The sequence below is a fragment of the Larus michahellis genome, chromosome 7, assembly GCF_964199755.1.
Source record: "Larus michahellis chromosome 7, bLarMic1.1, whole genome shotgun sequence".
In the NCBI taxonomy this organism is placed as follows: Eukaryota; Metazoa; Chordata; class Aves; order Charadriiformes; family Laridae; genus Larus; species Larus michahellis.
This window is the reverse complement of record NC_133902.1, coordinates 29,471,998-29,494,049: the sequence shown is the minus strand read 5'-3', so window position 1 is coordinate 29,494,049 and position 22,052 is coordinate 29,471,998. Positions and strand designations below refer to the sequence as shown.

General features: G+C 38.9%; 1 protein-coding gene across 1 annotated transcript in view; it reads right to left on the bottom strand.

Annotated features, from left to right (window-relative positions):
* The window catches only part of DYTN (dystrotelin), a 46,674-nt gene extending 28,156 nt beyond the window's left edge, over positions 1 to 18,518 (bottom strand). Inside the window, exons 1-12 of the mRNA XM_074593989.1 lie at positions 18,482 to 18,518; positions 16,327 to 16,401; positions 14,546 to 14,747; positions 12,386 to 12,471; positions 11,420 to 11,508; positions 10,671 to 10,742; positions 10,162 to 10,325; positions 9,170 to 9,281; positions 6,419 to 6,564; positions 4,655 to 4,823; positions 2,852 to 2,922; positions 611 to 770 (exon numbers count right to left, since the gene is read on the bottom strand). Coding sequence (XP_074450090.1) covers positions 611 to 770; positions 2,852 to 2,922; positions 4,655 to 4,823; positions 6,419 to 6,564; positions 9,170 to 9,281; positions 10,162 to 10,325; positions 10,671 to 10,742; positions 11,420 to 11,508; positions 12,386 to 12,471; positions 14,546 to 14,747; positions 16,327 to 16,401; positions 18,482 to 18,500 — 1,365 coding nt within the window. The 5' untranslated portion in view covers positions 18,501 to 18,518. The remainder of the gene's footprint in view (positions 1 to 610; positions 771 to 2,851; positions 2,923 to 4,654; positions 4,824 to 6,418; positions 6,565 to 9,169; positions 9,282 to 10,161; positions 10,326 to 10,670; positions 10,743 to 11,419; positions 11,509 to 12,385; positions 12,472 to 14,545; positions 14,748 to 16,326; positions 16,402 to 18,481) is intronic.
* Positions 18,519 to 22,052: the final 3,534 nt, after the last annotated feature.

Below are 22,052 nucleotides of genomic sequence, written 5' to 3'. Positions count from 1 at the left end.
TCTGGCTTTTCTCTATGTTTGACCATCCCTGAAAAATAGTCTAAGAAGAGCAGCACTACAGAAAATGCTACCTGAATGCTGTAGGTGGCAAATATATATGCGTTCCCTGTGAAACAAGGGCCTTTTTAGAACCTCAGAGATACTTTACATGAACAAGAGTCAATACAATTGAAAAGAGATAAAATACTTTCTGTAAGAGGTCTGTATTACATCTCACTTCAAGACAGCAACTAGGAATGACAAAAGATTATTTTATTTATGCAATGCCAACACAGGATTCTTCTTTAAAGAAAAGACTGCAATGAAGTATCTATCACTTCTGTTTGTTGGAAACCATTTTCTCACTCTTATTGGAATACCCTCTCATTGTTTTCATTGCAGATATAAACATCCCAGACGTGGACATCTGTGCCAGATGCTAAATGACAAGAAAATCTCTGCTGCAAAGAGCCTATCTGCTTTCTCTGAAGACAGGAACCTTAAATGACTAAGCAGACAAGCCGAAGGTGCACCAAATAGTATCAAGAGCACTGGTCTGTAGGAAAAAGAGTAGTTAGTATCCAGAAATTGCCCACAGCTGTGAAGATTCTTGGTATATTTATCACTATACCTTTACTTCTTGCTTCATTTGCTGCAGCTTCATTTGCAGGTTTTCATGGCTTGCTCTCAGGCTCTGGAGCTTTGCCTCTATTTTGCAGTTTTTGTCTTCCTGGCAGTTGTGAAGAAATTGCATTTTGTCCTTCCACTTGTTGAACTGCTTCTTCATGTACCTGCCAGGGAAACAGAAGAGTGGAAATTTTGCTACATCACACACACGCAAATATATGCAGTTATGGAAAAGAGCAAATACTGTAGCACAAACTTTCTCCTCTTTGTCAGTTCAGGAAATTCTTGGCAGCTTTGGGTTAGAGGGCAGTATTTCAGGAACTGGGCAGTATACATGGAATTATCAAGAACAGGAGTGTTCTCGATGAGGAAAGAGGTGAGCTGAGTGGAACTGTGGCAAAGACTGAGCCTTACATTTTGGGGTTTTACCTTTCCTGCAAACATGGCTGCGACAGGAAAGACATTATAGCAGTCCCTCTGTCTAGAAGCAAACTACTTATGGCAACTCCCTGACCTGCAAAAGATTCCCATCATTCTCCCCTGGGCAACAAAGGAGTAAAAAAAGCCTCTCCCCTTTTGATCGAGTTCCTTCTTGCTCCTGGTATTCTATGCAGCTTGTTTGGTGACACCAGTAGTTTCTGCACAGGCTACTCGTCCTTGAAAAGATACTGTGATTTTTGCAATAAGTGCCACCCTCCCACGCAGACCAGAAAAAGTTTAGAAATTACCTACTCAGAGCACAGTATGACAAAAATACCACCCATATCTCTGTTCTAGAGTTGAGATTTCTCTAAGAAGTCAGGGTAGATATACAGTTTTGTCTTCCCCGCAGCTGAGGTGGAGACGGACAGAAAAACTTGTTAACACTACAGTAATAAATCAACTGCTGCTTATCACACATTAAATAGTTATCTGCCTTGCTTAGTTAATCCAGAAGTTCATCTGATTCACTTTCCTGTGGGTATGCATTGGTTCACAGACAAGAGCCCCATCAGTTTCACTGGAATGATGCAAGAATGGGACAGCAAGTCAGACTGTTTAAAATTAAAATTAATATTAATATTACAGTGGTCCCTTGTAACAACATTTAATGGGTGTTTACTGTAAAATGCTGTAAAAAACTAGCTCCAAGCCCAGTTCTGTGAACTGGCAGATAAATGCTGGAAGTTGGTCCACAAATAAGAACAAAGAGCTTCCCATGAGTAATATGATTCACTCACCCAGTTATATGATAAGCTTTGTGTCAGAGGGTGATGCAGTATTTCAGGAGCAGGCTTTGCAGATATCCTCTCAGCTATTGCTAATCTAAATGAAAGCTGAAGATCTTTGCCATATCTCTTTATTTTCCCATGTAAGAACAGAGAGTGAGGTAAGAACACAGACTTACAATAAAACTGCAATTGCTTTGCTCTAGTCTTGGAGTGCCCTTGTGTGAATTTGGAGCAACAGTTATACGTTGACTTGTATGAATGAAACAAAACAGGAACAGAGGGAAATGAACATACTGAAGGAAATAAAGGGAGTAGATTCAGGATCAAATTCTACACTTAGCTGTAATTCCATTGGTTTCAGTGGTCACAAACATGATTATATCTACAGCACATTCATACATAACTACAAAAATGAAGGAGGGAAAAGCAAAAGTGAAAGGAAGAAGTAAGCGTGTCTGCCCATACACCGATATTCCCTCCTCCAACAAACAAACCACCCAAGAAATTTGTAGTTTAGGAATTAATATTTTATTGTGTCAAAGATTTGAATATCAGAAAGGACTTCTGTGATAATCTAAGTTGTGGAATTTTTACGAATAGTTACTGTATTAAGCTTGTAATCTCTATTTGACTTATAGCATATTTTTTAGCAAGATATCCTACTTTGATTTAAAAACTTCATGTGAATGATGAAATTTGTTTTGATTAAGCCTTACTCAGAGAAAAATTTGAAAAAGTATGCTATTCTGACATTGTTATGTGAATGAACATTTTTTTCCCTTAAAAATGCCTTTTAGGAATGTAAACTAACAATTGCAAAAATGCTGATGAAAGCAAACCAAAATGTTTTGCTTTGCCAGAAATTGTTATTCCAGTGATCTCCATTTAGAATTTTTGTTGCTGAGTTTTTATCATTCATCACCATTTGACAGGATTTTTTTTTAAATCTCAAAATCTCTAAAGTATGGAAAAATCACTTTAGCTGTTCCCACCATTCAGTCCCATACAGTAATTATACCACTGCATTTACCAACCTGCTCTCATTGTGAATGCTTTTGATGGATTCGTGCATTTTTAACACATCTGCTTCAAAAGAGCCTATTGCCTATAATAAAAAAGAGAAAACTATCTGTTTATAATTTTATCAGCAATAACATTTCATTTTCTATGCAAATTTTGCTATAAGAGGGCATGATAAATTTGGGATTTAGTCTGTTTTACAGATTTACTAATTAAAGTTTTTATTTAACTGATTGCAAACAACTGATGCATTAAAGTATTTCTAATGGCTATTAGAATGGACTGGAAAATTTACTCTATAGAACAAATTCTTTGTCCTATATAAAATTCTAAGTGTATGAGAATTTCTTTTGTTTTAAATTAGAACAAAACCCTCATTCCCTGGAGTTTCTGCAAAATGGAATATTCTGATTTGGGAACAGTCTCTCCCAAGTCCCACAACTGGTTTGGGCCAAGGAGACGAAGGGAGAGACTGGATGTAGCAGAAAGAAGAGAAAGTCAAGTCTTTGGTCTTTGGATGGAAGTAGCAGTCTCTTGGGCCATGCAGGGGACAGTAGTCCAGAAGTCAGGGAGACAAACACTTTCCAGGTAAGCTGTTTTAGAGGCATGGTATAAGCTGGGCTGGAAACAGGGATGCCAAGAAATTATGAGACTAAGAGCTGGGTCCCTAGGACCTCCAAGCTCATGGACTCTATTAAAAACTTTCATTAGACTTACAGTCTGCGTGCTTTCAAGCAACATGGAAATAATCTGCACTATAGCATGTTGGAAATCAGTATAAAACTGCTCAAAAAGAATTCTCAGCCTAGAGAGAAAATGAACAAGAGACCAATGCATGTGACAGGATCCTACTACAGGCATGCAAGTTCTGTCTCAGTGTCTTCTAGAACAACAAATGCCAGCCAGCAAAATTACATGCTTAAGAAATGTCTGCCCACAACTTCTCCCGCAGGTATGTGCTGGCTGGCACTATATCTCAAGCTGGGCAGTAGTGTCCTAAAAGACAGATCTTCCAGAGGGCAGTACAGGAGTAGCAGCCAAAGGAGAGACCTGACACGCACAGACTAGTTCTCAGTTACTGAACCCTTGGCTTCCGGGAAGAACAAGATGAGTGGATGACACAAACTGGTTTGAACACTACCCAGTGTTCCCTATATTCCGAGTATGTGCAGGGCTACCAACCTCTCAAATAAATATAGAAAGAAAAAACTGTTATGTAATTATTTTTATCTACACCGTCCTACCCACTCCTCTAGCATCATTTCTATGAGGCAACCTGGAAATGGATTATCAGAGAGCTTTTATGCATGAGCTATTTTAGTTGGAGTGGACACTACTCTGGGTTTATCCTTAAGAAGGGCCCATTCTGTCCTCTTGCTATTGCCATGGTGACAAAAATGGCCTGAGCCTAATAAGAATTAAGGCATCCTTCCTTGACATTTGCTTGCAGTAGGAGGACACGATGGCATTTTTTACTGTCAGAACACAGAGAGAGGAATCCAGTCTCAGTCAGTCTTTAACGTGCTACTCTAAGACAACTTGAAAAGAAAAAGAGTAACAGAGAAAATATTCTTAGAAATACTTCTGAAGGTCATGGAAGTCAAGGAGTTAGTCCCTAATCTTGAGAAGGTATCAAATTCAAGCTTCACTAAGTCTTCAGTTTAGACATTTTTTTCCGCAAGTGAGAAATTAACAAAAAGGTGAAGCTGCCCATTACATTTATTTTTCATTGGTGATTATTCAGAAGGCAATTAGATATTAACTTGGTAGGTCTTCCTCACAGCTTTAGCACTATTACAGCTTCATGTTTTGCTCACCTGAGCTTTTGTCTTGCCTTGCTCCAGTGTCTTGCTGTTATTCTCGCTCTTCTGTATTGCAGTTCTGTTTTCAGATACGAACTTGGGTGACTCCAGGACAGGTCTGTCCACTGGGAAAGACAGGTTTTCAGGCCCATGAAGTGGGGAAGCGCTGAGTTCTGCAGGGGGACTGTATACCAACAGAGAAATAATGAGTAGAGAAAGGATCAAGCCTTATATGGTTTCAGTACCCAAAAAGATAAAATTAATGCCCTATAAGTAGAGAGACAGCTGTGCTATTGGCTAAGCAAGAAGTACGGTTTAGCTATGCTTGCTGGTACATTTTGGCTAAAAGAATTAAATTCCTTAAAACAAATTCCATTCTTTCAACAGAATCTCAACAGGTTCTTCTTTCCACCCATTTAGTATCAGAGCAATTTGACACCTCTTGTTTTTGCTTCCTTTAGCCAAGAGCTAAACATCTTGGGAAATTCAACTACAACAAGACAGCAAAGGGCCAGATATCCTGCTGTTCAGTCCATTCTATGCTAGGAAAAGCCCAGAAAACTATCAGCCCCACGGTGATGCCTGTAACGGCAACCTCAAATTCTTCTTTCTCTCATTGCTACCCAAGCATTAGGTAAGCAAATCCCCATAGAATTACAGAGAAATCGTGATTGCTCACAGAAGGATTAAATGACATTCAAAATGAAGAAAGACTTTTTGTTGCTGAATACAAGTGGGGAGAAATCAGCAATGGAAAATGTTTTGCATTTCACATTCTAAAAAACAAACACTGAAATAATATTTTCTGAGAGAATTACTGTAGCTATCATCCATTGGTCTTACTGTATATAAAAATTGGTTTCTAATAGCAGTGTACTTACCTAGCAGTGTAGCACAATCAAGTTTTATAAACAGATTTTTCTCCTCCTTTGCACAAGGATGAAATAAATTCTTTTAGAGAGGAGTGACCAATTTTTTCTATTTCAGCCTCACCGCAGCCTCATTTGAAGAACACACATGAGATGCAAGAGAGTTGCTAGGTCTTTGTACTACTAGGAAGGAATCTCACCCTTCATATGTTTGGAGTGCTTACCTTGTATAATCATTCCTTCAATTCCTACACCTAAATATCAACCAAAACTTCAGAGCAAGGAAGGAGCAACTATAGGGAAAACCACAACACAACCTCCAATGCCTATTATTCACAACTGTGATCAATGGAAACACAGTAATGAATTTTCTTGTTAACTAAAAGCACACAAAACTGAACTGATCTGAAAGAACTGGAATAGTGAGATCAGCTACTCACTATTGTGAGTAATCCCACAGAGCTGCAATTCAGTGGGACTTGAGTAGAATGACTATCAGTGAACACACTGTGGGTCACATGTGGAAAGCATTCACAGTTAATTTCCAGTGAATTTGTCACAGAGGAGGTGCTTAAAAATGCATGCAATTGTGACAAGTACTAAATATTGGCAATGCTTCACCCTAGACTAAGCATAAGAAATGGCATGGAAAGACATGACATAGGGAAGGAGGGAATGAAAACACAAGTACGCTATATTTTACCAGACAACTGGTCATTAGGTTGTCAGCATGGTAATCATGGTTAAGCTACACAACAATGAGCAGCAATTTTCCATTTATGCTTTCTCTTTTTAATGGAAAAATCATGACATGGTGTCTGTCATAACAAAATCACTTACTCAAAGGACACAATCAAGCAGCCTGACATATTATTCAGAGATTATGAACTCATCGGAAACAGAAACTCACAAAGTCTTTTTGTGAGTAGGGAAGGGCCTTTCCTCCATTATTTCCAGAGCCCTCCTTCTCTGAGCCTCCTTTCTTCTGCAGCGCTCTTGAAACACGTTGTTCCTGATGGTGCGGAGAAAGTGCTTTAAATTCGCCTTTGCTGACATCTATTAGAATGAGAGATAATAAAGAAGGCAGTGAATTTTCAAACAGGTGCTGCCCAGAAGTAGACACAGTCCAAGGCAAAGGCAAGACATAAGAAAGCAAAGGTACACCTGTTCAACAATTGAAGGGGTTAATGGCTCCTGTCAGCCCTAGAAGGGAAGCTGAGGTGGATGATGATGCAGGACCACAGGCAAGAGCGGCTCCAATTCTGCTAGGTAAGCAAAACACTGCCTGGGCCAAATTCAGGCAGCCTGGAAATGCTTAACGCAGGATTTCGGCAGTTACAATGATTAAGTTCACAGTCACAATGATAATTCTGCCCAACTAGTGTCTAAGTTTCCTTTTGATCAATGGGAAGAAGTACTTTTATACCTGTATGAAGTATTAATCGATACAGCCTTCTGTGCCTCACATCCTCCTCTTGTACAATACATTAAAAACCACACTTCCATTTGTCACAGCAGTGTCAGGCTCAGGCACAACAACTAAGCTCAGTATTATTGGAGGACACAAATCAATTCTGCCCCAGGAAGTGATTGCTGCAGAACATGGGGTGAGCCCTGACTGACTGAACAGGAAAATAAAAAGAAAACATACAGCATGCCTCCCAGTCATTTCTCAACATGGTAATAAAATTACCACAAGGTGTCAGCACAGTAAGGAATAAAAAAAGTGCTGATATTTCAAATCCCCACTCAGCAGCCTATTTCTGATAAAGACAATGTGAATACTCACCCAGCCAAGGACAGCATCTGATAAGAGTGGAAGGTATAGGAAAATCCTTTTATGTCTCACACAAAGGATATAAAAATGGTATCTGTCACATTGAGTAGCTTATGTTTCTAATTTTGGTATAGATTTTAGCCACAAAAGTAATATTTACAGGGTTAGTGTTAGAGTAGGGCTTCATAAAGGAAACCTAAGTTCAGTGATCCAGTTGCAATATTGCAGCAACAATGTAGGAAAGCTCAATGTCAGACAATATAGGAGAGGAAGGGGACTTCATTTTAAAACAAAACTGATTTCACTCACTCATACTCACTCACTCACAATCTCTAACATACATGTGTCCAAGTAGCCTTGCCAGCATTCACACACCAAGGTGTATGTATACACATGGTAGGGCCATGATGACTTACAGTGACATGGAGAACAAGAGATGTCAGTTCTCCTTAAGCCTCCTGGGTTCCTCTTAGCATGACTGTGTGCTGGTTTTTGGCTGTGCCTTTAGCTCCTTTAGGAGCTAGCAGTGATTGTGATCTTTTGTCTCCTTATTTGGGTGTTTTATGTCTAGTTCTTTACTTTCACATCATCACCTCTTGTGATGGCATCTGCAAATGGCACTTTGTCCTTTGTTTCAGGCTACCTTTTGTTTTCCTGATTTGATTGTCCTGAGAAGCTGTGCATGGAAGTGCTGTGATCCTGCTGACCAGCTAATCTAGATTGCATCATCTCCTACCTTGTTATATCCCTCTTGCCCTTCCTTCTGGTGCTTCCAAATCCACACACTCCCATTCACTCTCCATGCACACTGATTTTAATGTCTCTATTAGTAATCTCTACATGAGGAGATCAGCTGCCATTTGATTCTCCTACTTCCTCACACATGGAGGACGAGGAAGACTATTTGGAGGAATGAACATCTATCTGTTATTTTTAATGCAGATATTGAGCATTCAGATATAGTTCCTCACAGGGTTAGCAACAGGGTTTGGTTTACAGAAAGAGAGCAATGAAGTGGTGACAGTTTCATGTTCCTCCAGACAAAGGGTGACTGCAAGAGCAGTCTAACATTCTTTAGTTTTGGTGCAGACGCTGGCTACCCAGGTATCTTTCATGTTAAGTGCAGGGTTTCAGGAAGGAGACCATGAAGTACAACTTACAAGGGAAACTTTCATGGGTGCTTTTTAGCTCATTTACTGGAACAGAAGAAAATATTGTTATATAGATCCATAAAAAAACCTGCCTGCCACTATGTGCAAGATCTGGAATCTCCTGCTCAAAGGAGAAGCTGATCTTTCACGCACAAATTCCCAGTGTTGAACTTTGCCGTTAGTGTGATGAAAGCACAAGTTACACCTGTAATGGAGCTCAAGTAGGTGAGTTTAGTTGGGCCCATGCTGCCTCTTTGTGCTGCATCCCTAACTGACAGAGAAAAATGGGTCCAAAAGGTTTACAATAAAGTGAAAAAGCTCTGAAATAAAAGAAATTTCATGCAGGAGTTTGTATAACTTTAGGATGAATTAATTTCTGAATAAGTCGGCACTGGGACTGGGAGGAAGGAGCACTGGGAGACACTGAGGGCCTTTTCCAGAGGTTTAAGGACAATCTACAAATGGCAAACTTGCCATAAAACTCCTTGGGAGGAGGACTTGCACTATGACATTTGATGGCTCTAGTCAGTTATTTCAGAACAAAACACTCCTAAAGTTAGAAGCCCTCTTTTTCCTTTCACTGAGTCACTGTTCCCAGATTAATAATGCTAATATGTCATGACCATTATGGCTGACACACAATTTCATAATCAATGTTGTTCAAAAGCCTACTGCCTACTTGCCTACATGAAGAACCTGAACAGGGAAATGAATCAGTACAATGGGACTCTACCTGCACACAGTGTTCCATAACAGGATGTGACCTCTTATGTGGTTTGCTGAGACGGCCAGTGAAAAAGCAGGCTTGGCAAAGGTCAAAATTGAGGCACTTCAGACAGCGATATCTGTGAGAGAAAACAGAGGGATTAAGTTACTTCCCCACAAGTAAGAAATTGGCGAACATGAGCGTGATTACTGGAAATCCTGATCCCTGGGTTCTGAAATGCAGAGAAGCACTTTTGTCAGAATAACGACTTTCCTCAGCATTTTCTGAATGCAAGAGTTATTTTGTCCAAATGACGCTGGACTATTCTCCAGAACCCACTAATTATTTTGCTATTATTTATTTGCAGCATCAAAATTCAGTCCAAGGAAGAAACAGTAGTTCTAGTACCATTTTTGAGAATGCAGTTCCATCTTCGTATTCTTCTTATGCACCAGCTTATCTCTATTTGCTGCTCTCATGGAACAAGTAGTATGACTATATTGTTGATATAGGATTTGCAACTTTGCAAAAAAGTAAACCTGCAAAAAAATAAACCTGAAAGCTTACTATTAGTGAGAAGAGAGTAACAGAAAATGCTTTTCTGAGCATTCTGGTCAGTAGGTAATGGATAGTGTTGTTTTTATACCGTTAAGCCATTTTATATCATTACTTAAATGAATACGATGCTAAAATGGATAACTTAACTAGCCAGTTAATACACCTGATTATGGGACAAAGAACTAAGAAATGAGATACATGGGTTTAATTGGCTTTACCACCGAACTTCCAGTTTACTTTCAGTAAGTGTCCATAATCATGTCTGTGCTAGTGAACTGAAGAGAAGCAGGATGCAGGCTTGAGCACTAGCCTGTGATGGTTCTCTCTTTCCCTATCTTACTTGTTAAACTGGATTATGTCCAAAGTTTGTTGCTTAACAGCAGTAAGAGCCTGTAAGGTATGCAAACAATGGTAATAACTATTTATGTGGATGCTATAGACTACAGTAATTATTGACGCACCTGAGGCCTGTAATGGGGAAAATTTTGCAGACTCTGCATCTAGCTCGGTGAGAAACCATTTCTGTGGCTGATAATCTGTAACATGTAGGGAGCCACAGGAGAACAGCAGGCTCCGATCTCAGCCAAGAGAGGAATTTTTCTTCAACAATTGCTGAATTCAGAACCTTGAAAAAATACATGTCTCAAGTTCAGTCATTTACTTGAAAAGAACCGGTGTCTCATCTACAATTACTAATAAAAGCTCTGATGTCGGACTCTTCTAGCATAGATTTTCCATTCATGTAAAATGGTACTGGGTTACAAAGGTGTTGGAATAAATGCAGGAGTCTTCAGTAGTATCTTATTGAGCAGCTTTTCTATAGATATAAATTCTGCTATACTGTGAGACTGACAAACAGTCCCGCCTCTTAAAAGTAGATACTGGTGGGTGTTATATGGTGATACACTTTCAATTTTAATCAACCAGCAACATTCAAAACCATTTCCCAGGACATCATAATTTCACTCACCCCATGGAAACAGCTGTGAGTCGCCATCTCCACACAAGACAGAGTGCAGCTTTCTCCCACAATGGCTGGGATCTGCATCAAGAACATAGGCTTAGAAACACCTCAATAAAAAACAGATGTTCCCATCATACTCTGCTGATATGGTGACAGCACACAGATGGTGAAGCATCTATAGAAATGCCATTGTACATACTGTTCTGAAGAGAACCTGTTCATATTCATACCATCACTATGCAATTTCGTAGTTCAGTATGTGTCAGAATTATTTGCTTCCAGCTCACTTATTGAAACAGATCAACATACTATGTTGCCATACTAGAATTCTGAAAGACACTGGGTTTGAACCTCAGGGGTCATTTTCATATAGCATTTTCAGTGCCAGTTCAGCTGGAAATACCTGTATGCTAAGCCATTTTTCCACAACTGCAAGCTATTCTAGTGAGTACAGGACATCCGAAGTTTGGAGTTTCTTTAGGAAGAGCTGTATGCAGCTGTTCTCAGGACCTGTAAGCTCAGGCAAAATGAATGCACGCAGGCACTGATGAGAAGGCTTAGTTTGACTGAGAAAAGCTACAGAATTTGATTCCTTTGCCTATTTTGCATGGTAGCTCCCTATATCCACCGAGTGCCCTACTGACTACAGTCCCACAATGTAATAAAACATAAAATGTATCAACTGTGTATTTTTTTCTCCTAGATTAGGATAGTCCTACAAGATCTGTTGTGTAACAGCACTGCAGTGGTATTACCTGATTTAAGTCTGTTAGTAGGCTTCTCAGGGCACTACGGGTAATCAAGGCCGCATTCCCATCAGGGACAGCATAAAACTGGAAGAAAGCTGAAAACAACCAGAGGAAAGAAACTGGAATCCTGGGCAGAGCCTGAAGTGTCTTCTAACTACTTATTCTCAAACTGTCTGCATGATGATTGCAGCTTACCAAATAAACCCCTCACGAAAGTTCCCCTTAATTGTCTACCTGACAGGCACTCAGTGACTGCTGTGACAATACTTTCTTCCTACAGGCAGGGGAAAGAGAAAAACAAAGAAATTATGGCAATTCCTTATTCCTGGCAGTTAAGACAGGTAAGGATGAAGGAAACAATGAGCTCATTTTCATGTCTGTAAGAAAAATATTTAAATATGTTTACACAAGATATGACCTATTTAAATTGTGAATTGTTAATTCCAAATTGTAATTTGGAAGGAAATACACAATATGCAGTGGGAAAGTATGAGGCCAACTGCCACTTGTGGTCCATTTGTTCTCCATTTTGAGCATTTAATTCAGGCAGAAATCTTTGTGCTGCACATTGCACTGGGGTACCTTTATCTGTCATACTTAGTTTTTTAAGCATTTTTGCCTAATGTTAAAAGGTTCTAAAAGTTTACTGGACCAAATATATAAAATTGTTTTCTAACTTGAACTAGGGTTTTCTGTTCTTTTCTGCTAGGCAAATAGAACTTGGCCTTCACTTTTAAGGTCTACTTATCTTAAACTTTATTATGACTTGTTCTGAGACTCTTTAGGCAAAGACGGCTACGGACATTGATGGAAAAATTCTTCCACATCAGCCTTTCTCTACAACTAAGCAGTCAACATAATTTACTTTTTCCATAGCAGAACTGTATTCTCTTTTCAACTAAAAAAATTACAATGGAGATTTTTCTCAACGTCCAGTATTTCAGGCAGTGTATAAAATCATGTATTTCCCACCTCTGTATTTAGCCAGTAGAGTGTCTCCTGAAAGGGCAATTAGGGCAGCTGCAGCAGATCTAGTTTTGATATAACCTGTTCCAGATCTAGAAAAATAAAATAAGTTACACCATATTCACTGAGAATATAAAAACTGAAATCTCTAAAGAAAAATATATTGCTCTGTTGGAAGACAACTTCAAAACTGATATTCTTTCATATGTATATAGCTGATGTTGCATTTTAGTGGTATTTTGTATTTAGGACCCTTTGTCACTGAACAGAGTTAACTGTTAAAGATAACATGCAATATAAAACAAAGAGACAGCATCTCCTTCAAAGACCTCACATTCCAAATAAAATATAATTTTACATTTACAGTATGTGCCCTAAACAAATTCTGCTCTTCATTTGTGGAAAGCCTTCCCAAACATGAAAGAGAAAGCAGGATTACAATCTGATTTTTGTATTATATCATCAGGCATCTTCACTGTGGCCCCAGATCTGCAGTAAGCTTCTCTTGTAGGGAAGGAAGTAAAGGAACTTTATTTCCTTTACTTCCTCTTGTAAAGGAAGTAAAGCTTCCTTTAATTTCACTGCAACTCAAATTAATGAAAAGGATATCTGCAGGAGCAGGACTTTAGTTTTGATCATTAGATCATAAAGAATGTAGCCTAATTTAGAACTCAAGTTTGCGACATAGGCACCTAATGAAAAAACTTTTCTCTATGTGAAGACAAAGCAAACATGAATTGGAAACCACAAATCAGGAAATCCTGGAATATATTTAAGATACCACTTTTGCAAAGCAGTGCTGCACTTCAGAATATCACTACATAAAGTTGCCTTCAAGAATCTTTAGGTAAATGGCATTTTTACAGAGCGTACTGCATAAAGCTACAATATAGTCTCTAAAGTATGAGCTGCATGGGAAATTGTTGGTCAAAAGTTTCTAGAATGTATATATGTAGTTTTTCCAGAACTTTCAGAGAAAAAGTCTAAAATTAAAGCTAAGGTATACAATCAAAACCCCTTATGATGGTTTATGTAAGCTTATTAAGTAAGCTACCACACAAAAATGCTCTTGCCATTAAATACTTTCCAGTGTTGATAGTGGAGAACAGCACCCTATAGAGAAAAAAGGATTGGAAGAAAATTGTAAGAAGCTTTTTATATACTACATACATGGCAAGAAACTTGTGAAAATTTTTTTCAGATGCAATTACAGCAAAACCAACACGATACACTGTCCTAAGAAAACAGAAAAAAAGGTCAAGATAGTCCTGTTAAGAATCATTCTTCTAAATGATTTCCACACAGTGCACACAAATTACAAAATATTCTTGATGTTTCTAGTTTTGTTTCATATTACAACATTTTATTCTTAGCCTTAATTGATTTTTTTAAGTACAAAAAAATTCATAACATGGGACCTTAAGCAGCAGTGATCATATTATTAATAGTGATTCAAGAAAAAGTCCTGCAGACCATTTACATCTCACTTTCAGTAAAAAACTTTGCTCTGATGTAGAAGGGAATACATTTCACCTGTAGTGAATAAATTATACAATGAACTTAGCCTTTTTCTTTTAAATCTGATACAATCACAAACCAATCCTGCATTTACTGAATGAATTTATTATTCCCAAACAATACATGAGAAAAATATACTCTGTGAGCTCCTTCCTTATTATTCCCAGAAACTATTTGCTATTCACAGGAGCTAGCTGATCAGCTTAGTTTAAGACAGTAGTTTTGTTTCATAATTGGTTGATGAACTTTCTAAGCTGGAGAAAAATTAATAATGAAAAGTGACTGGCCAATTCTTGACCTGTGCATGGGTACTGTCATTCAAAGGCAAATACAAATTCTTTTCCAGGAGTGTATCAAGATATCTTGGCAGTCAAAAGAAAAGCTACTCTCTGTAAAGCTGTTCACAGAAAAAGTTAGCATGGACTAGCAGACATCTGGACTTCCAGATAATTTTGGAAACATTTAACCACCGTTTCTCTGATAAAGCTTTGCGCCACATATTCCTACAGCTGAACTACTCCCATTGTGTATACCAAACAAAATACCATCAAAATGGGAGAGTTTCATATAGAAATGGTTTAAGAGTGGTAGAAACAGACTTAGTCTAGCAGTACGTCATGATGGATTTACATTTGTGCTTCCTCTCACCTGTCATACATAGCAACTAGCAGGCTCAATGTGAATTCAGCGGCTCTTGGATCTACCTGGCCTGGTTTTTCTAATCTCGCCCTCTGGAACAGTTTCATCAGCATTCCAGAGATCTGCTGCACTTTCAGAGAAATCTGCTTTTCCCTCTGGCTCCGTTCACTTGGTAGGATGTGCTGAATCAGAGAAACATCAATCAAATGCACTGTGGGAAAATTAAAGGAGAAATGAATGAGAATCCCCTTTCCTTCCATGAATGGAAGCTTGACATTTTTTTATTACAAGCGCCTAGCCAAGACAAGTCTGTAAAATGAAGTCTAAAACAGTATGCAACATAAGGAAATAATCTGGGAAAGGTCTTGCTAAGTTTATGTATGTAGTAAAACTTTTGAGGCTACAAAGACAGAACAGCTCCACTGAACTTCCCTGGATGCGATTTTGGGATAAATAAGAAGGGAAAAAAGTAGCAGAACTAACTGCATTCAAATTATACAGGAAAATAGCATTATTAACTGCATACAAATTATAGACTTAACTTTAATTCCACTTACAGATAGCATAAAACTATGCATCATTCACTAGTTCAGAAAAAAGCTCGCCTGGGACTGTGAAAACAACTTGTGCTTTGATGTAAGCTTTCTCCTCAGGCACAAATACGAAGAGAGGGGGGCACTATGGCCAAGAAAGGGGCAAACAGGTTGTATTATAAATGTGCCATGGAATAACTAATATCCAGTGGGAAGAGAGAGCTAGGGCTTCTTAAAAGTCACATTCAGTACTGCAGAAGCATGATCAATTAGAATTAACATTGGAAGAGAAAGATTGTAGTAGATTGAAAGGTTGTAGATTGCTGAAGAAGCAGAGAACCTACAATATGTCATCTATGGTCTTTCCAGCACAGATGGGAAAATATCAGCATGAGACACTGGTGAATCTCAATCTGGAAACCCATGTGCAATTCGTATCACCAGTGTTCAAGGAGGAGTAGTGTAACTGGGATAGACACTATGAGTGCCTAGAGGAGACATGGAGGATTAGGCAACAGAGCTAATATCTGTCTGAGTTGGTATGTCCATGTTGTGACACATAACACCAGGCAGATCTGCCAAATCAGGGCTGAGATCAGACTAAATACATTCATAGAAGAGCGTGCCCAAATGAAAAAACATGGCCAAGGCCAACAAACTTGTCATCTTTTCTGTGCTACCATGAAGACTTCACTTGCAATGTTGTGCATTTTCGGCAACAGACTGTTTCAGGTGGAAAATTCAAGATTTCCATGCATTTTAGCTCAATATGGAATTTACATGCAGCAAATAGCCAGGGGTTTTCTCGTCTATCGTATTTTATTTTGTTCTCATTAATACTTATAGTATCAATTATAATGCCTGTCAATGCATTTTTGATGATCCACGATTATTTGCAATAAATCAACTCCTAATAAACACAAGAGAATTCGACATTTAACGAAAATAATAATATACAGATAAAGATGCATAATTGCCAGTGATATCTACATAGCAGTGTTGCAGATTGTAATAATAATTTGATTCTCCCATGCCTTTAGAATTTTACTAATGTATTTCCACTGACATTCAAAAGGGGAAAAAAAATCAATTTGTATATGATGTACTATCTAGCTCTTAAGCGTTCGTAATGCATCCTGAGATTCTCAGGTGGAAAATAAGAGAGGAAAGCAGCATAATAACTCATTGTGACAGCAACACAAATTTTTTACAGATTCTTCTCCCTGTTAAAGCAGAGGGTTCTCTTCAGCTACTAACACTGGCACAGACTTTGTACAGAGCGTAGTTTTAGGGCTGTTCTGTAGACAGAGCTCTGAACATCATTGAAGGCCTCTGTGAAAGAAAACAAACACACGTTACAATAGAGTGGTTCATTTAAAAAAAAGGAAAGAAAGAAAAACAAATCGTTTAACTAAAACTAAAAATAACCACATTTGGACTTGATCAAAACCGACAATATTCTGAAGGAAAATTTTGAAAAAATGAAAAAAAAATTAAAACATTTTCTTTTTTTCCCAATAGCTTTGTGGTGAAAATGGTCTTTCTATGACCAGTGACATCACAAGTCATAAAAACATTATTCAACATAGACAGCACTCCAGTTTCTTTGGGAATCAAGTCTATTCACAGACCAGAAAAAAGGATATGCATATTTTTAGCCAAGATCATAATAAAACAATATTTCTTCAGGCAAAACAGTTTCTTGATCAGAGATGCTCTTCGACAAGGAACAGTTTGTCAGTCTGCACAGCAGGGTTATTGTTTTGGATACATATTGTTTCAAGTATTAAACAAATTTTCTGTCAAGATGCACATCTGGGACTCTCACAGAAGAAGATAAGCAATTTACCAGAGCAACTGGCTTTTGACATGTCTACTTAGTAATTCCACCCAAGCTGCTTGACTAAATCCTACACCCTTACATGATTTCAGCTCATTCCTTTCACATCACTGAAGGATGGGTGGGAATTAAGGGCTTCTGAACATGACCCATACCTGATACTTTGCACACATACCTAGAACTTCAAGAGAAAAAAAGGTTTGTTAACAAAGCTTTAGAAACTAGAAAGGGATTTATCAGTTATCCTCCTGTTCTCAGAGACTCTTTTGCCCTGTACTTCAGAGAGGAAGAGTTATTCACAGCTGATAAAGGTCACAGATAAGCAACAAATATGCATAACTGAGAAAAAATAACTCACAAAACTCTCTACCTGTTTAGTCTGGCAATCAACTGTGTGCAACAGTTTCCCACAAATGTACCAGACCAACATGAACAGTCAGCAAATTACGGGCTCTGCTGGTTCCCAGATGCTGCCTATGATATAGAAATAAGCCAATATCTGCTATACCATCTGTTTAGTCCTGCTCTTGTCATACTATGTTTTGTGATATTACTTGAAGATGTATTGTAGCATGTCATACAATGTGAAAAATGAGTTTTGATTTCCATGCATCATCAGTTCTTTTTCTTCAGTAAACTGATCCAAAGCTCTTCTGAAAGTAACAGACTCACACAGTTTTCAGTAGGCTACGGATTAAATTCCAAATGCTTATTTTCAAATACAAATGCTAGAAACGTACACATGATCCAACTCAAACACCTTCCATGTGCAAGATGACTTTCTAAGTGGAGGCAATCTGTTTTAGTAGCCATCTGCTACTCACTTCAAGTCCATCCTTACAGACAAAATGTGACCTCAAAGTAGGGCATTCTGTGCCTGTCAAGCAACAGTTCCAGAATTAACATGCAAGAGCACACGAGTAAAACAGCAGGCAAAGGAAAAAAAGCCCCCCCAAAATACAAAATATTTTAGGATTATTATTTATGAGAGGCTATTTAGGGGCACGAAACTCTTTCATTTCTCATAGGAATGGAGCTTCCCCTTTGGACAGAAAACCAGCATGTAATCATTCTGCACAGGGTCAAATTTCACCTCAACTCATAAATGTCCTTTCTTGAGAAGCTGACAAAGGAATTCCTACACATATAGAAAAGAGTGCATTGTTTCCTGACATCTCTAGCTGGTTACCTGCTAGGCCTGCATTTTGCACTACTTGTTATGTAGCAGATGAAGTATCCACTAAGATTTTGCACTCAGAAAGGCAGCGTATGGCCATCCTTCATGCCTATTCTAGAATACGTCAAAAATACTTTATTCTATATTATAAATTAGGGAACACGGCCCTGTGCACCTGACCATTCCATGAGCCAAGGTGATAATGGTCAGGGAAGGTGCCAGGACAGATCCAAAAATAAAGGTAGAACAGCACAGCTGTATAATTTGTCATTTATGTGTTTCAGCACAGAGATTCTGAAAGTGGCGTGACTTCACTACAATTCATTAGTTTCTGTTCAAACAGACACAGAAATGCCTCTTGAGAAAAGTTGGAAAAAAATGAGAAAAATCCTTACCCTGCAAGTCTGGATCCATTTAAAATGAACAGATGGCATTAGGCGTTCTATAATGAAACAAACCAAAGTGTAAACCCACATTTTTTAGACAGAGACATATCGAACCACTCATATCAAACCTTTTAATCTGAACAATTTACTGGATGCATTTCAGAGATGAAATTAAACAGAATTACATAAACCAACATAATAGTTTTGGTGCCACATATAGAGAAACTCCAGAAAATTGCATGCTCTGTATGCTCTCTGCTCAGGATAAAGTAGGAGTAATTCTAGTAACTGCAAAATTGTATCAGGGTGAAAACAGTCCCCAAAACAATTTTAAGTACAGGAAATGGTATCTTTCAGTATTGGAAGAGTCCAGTGTTTACATACAGGATTATACAGTCCATAGTGTATAATTTCAGGTCAGAGAGGGCTTACTTCTATACCAGACTCTTCCCAAGATTCATTGATTGCAATGGCTCATGAGTCCATTTTCTAAAATTTTCAAACTGAACTAAAGTTTTCAGCTAAGCTGACCATATATCTTTTGAGCTGAGAAGGAAGGGAAAAAGGAAGCATAACCATGAATCTACTTCTTTATACAACCCTGAAAGCAAAAGTTAATTATGTCCTCGACAATAATAGAAACTGAATGTCTCTCCTGAGGATTTATTTAATGAATCATAGAATGGTTTGGGTTGGACGGGACCTTAAAGATCATCTAGTTCCAATCCCCCTGCCCTGGGCAGGGACACCTCCCACTAGACCAGGCTGCTCAAAGCCCCATCCAGCCTGGCCTTGAACACTTCCAGGGATGGAGCATCCACAACAACTCTGTGCAACCTGTTCCAGTGCCTCACCACACTCACAGTAAAGAATTTCTTCCTAATATCTAATCTAAATCTACCCTCTTTTGGTTTAAAACTGTTACCCTCCTTGTCCTATCACTACACTCCCTGATAGAGTCCCTCCCCATCTTTTCTGTAGGCCCCCTTTAAGTGCTGGAAGGTCGCTATAAGGTCTCCCCAGAGCCTTCTCTTCTGAAGGCTGAAGAGCCCCAAGTCTCTCAGCCTGTCTTCACAGGAGAGGTGCTCCTGCCCTCTGATCATCCATCAAATCCATGTCTCCAATTTAGAGACAAGGATGTTGTGCAGCACAGTGTCAAATGCCTAGCAAAAGGCCAGCTAGATTATGTCAGATGCTCTTCCCTTATCCACCAACGCTGTAACCCCATTATAGAAGGCCACCAAATTTGTCAGGCGCGATTTGCTTTTAGTGAAGCCACATTGTCTGTCATTGATTTTTTTGTTTGTGTTCTTATTTTCCATGTGCCTTAGTATAGTTTCCAGGAAGATCTGCTCCATGATCTTGCCAGGCACAGAGGTGAGACCGACTGACCTGTAGTTCACCAGGTCTTCCTTTTTTCCCTTTTTAAAATGGGCGTTATGGTTCCCTTTTTCCAGTCAGGGGGAACTTCACCAGACTGCCACGACTTCTCAAATATGATGGCTAGTGGCTTAGCAACTTCATCTGCCAGTTCCCTCAGGACCTGCAGATCTATCCCATCAGGTACTATGGATTTGTGCACCTTCAGGTTCCTCAGATGGTCTCTAACCTGATCTTCTCCTATGGTGGGCTGTACCTCATTCTCCCAGTCCCTGCCTTTGCCTTCTGCAACTTGGGCAGTGTGGCTGGAGCACTCACCGGTGAAGATCAAGGCAAAAAAGTAATCGAGCACCTCAGCCTTCTCCATATCCTGGGTGAGCAGTTCTCCTGTTTCCTTCTGGAGAGGGTCCACATTTTCCCTAGTGTTCCTTTTATCACTGATATACCTGTAGAAGCTTTTCTTGTTGCCCTTGATGTCCCTGACAGATTTAACTTTACCTGGGCTTTAGCTTTCCTAACCTGATCCCTGGCTGCTCGAACAATTTCTCTGTATTCCTTCTAGGTTAGCTGACTGTGCTTCCACCCTCTGGAGGCTTCCTTTTTCTGTTTGAGTTTGTCCAGCAGCTCCTTGTTCATCCATAGAGGCCTCTTGGCATTTTTGCCCAACTTCCTCTTTGTTGGGATGCATTGCTCCTGAGCTTGGAGGAGGTGATCCTTGATTATTAACCAGCTTTCTTGGGCCCTTCTTCCCTCCAAGGTTTTATCCCATGGCTCTCTGCCAAGCCGATCTCTGAACAGGCCAAAGTCTGCTCTCCTGAAGTCCAGGGTAGTGAGCTTGCTGTGCACCCTCCTCACTGCCCTGAGGGTCTTGAACTCCACCATTTCATGGTCACTGCAGCCAAGGCTGCCCTTGAGCTTCACATTCCCTACCAGTCCCTCCCTGTTAGTGAGAACAAGGTCCAGCATAGCACCTCTCCTCGTTGGCTCTAAACTACATTATATTTTTAAACATAAAAATATAAATATTAATTCAGTATAGTAACTATCTTTCAGTTAACATTACAGTTGAAAAACACCAGATATAACCGACCTAAGCTACATGAGTCTCCAAAGGCCACATACATGGCTTTTAGTGGGGACAAAAAGGAAACAAAAAGGAATAAATAAAAATTAAATAGTCCAAAACTGTTTAGAACTTAAACAATAAATTTGGTATTAAATCTGAACTCACCCAACCTTTCCCTTTATTACCTTTTTCCAGTGAGAGTCACTGATCATTTGTTATACATGTGACAGAATATTAGCCAATTATGAAGCATAAATATTCAATGATCTATAATTATTGAGTCTACCATAAATGTGGTGGTGAAAGCTGCAACTTCGTGTTCCACTCAATAACCTATAAATATTTAAAATGATGGGAAATAGATTTGCTTTAATAACTTCTTCATTAAAGACTACAATGCCACAGTTGTTACTGAAGTCCTTCTTTGAAAGAAATACCACTATGTTTCTTTTTCACTCTTCTGTTTTCTTCCCTACTAAGGTTCAGAGCTTGGACTCAACTCTGGGTTCTGCAAGACTGCAGTTCTATCCAACAATTACATAGGCATGTAAATTTGCTTATACAATTACTCCTAAAACGAGTGCAGCAGTATATGCCTCTGCATGGCTTGACAGAAATGTCAATGTAGGGAAATCAATGAAATCAGAAGATTCTAAGCAATGAATTAAACATAAGTGTTTAGTGAAAGCTACACGTAGCAACCTAGAAGACAGAGTTTCAAACACACAGCTTGCCTCATGTTTTCCTCCTTTTTTTCTCTCCACCAAAGGTACATAAAATAAAGCAAGATGATGAATATAAAAATACACAGGTTAAACTCAGATTAGAACTCATTAGAATTTGCTCCCTCAAATAAGAGCAGATCCACTGACGTCACTGAGTTATACAGCATGCATAATCTATTAGCACTTGATACTTACTGTAAGATGACAAGCTCTCTATCCAGTACAGAGCAACATCTAACCTTTAAATTACCCATATGGATAAGCACGCTATACTCTTTTACTAGGGTATTCATGGTCCTGAAGTTAAGTATGTGTTTACGTGTTTTACCAAACTGGCTGTCATTGTGCAATATCATAACATCATACCCATGAACCCTGCCTCCAAACAGTTATGAAAGGCATTATTAAC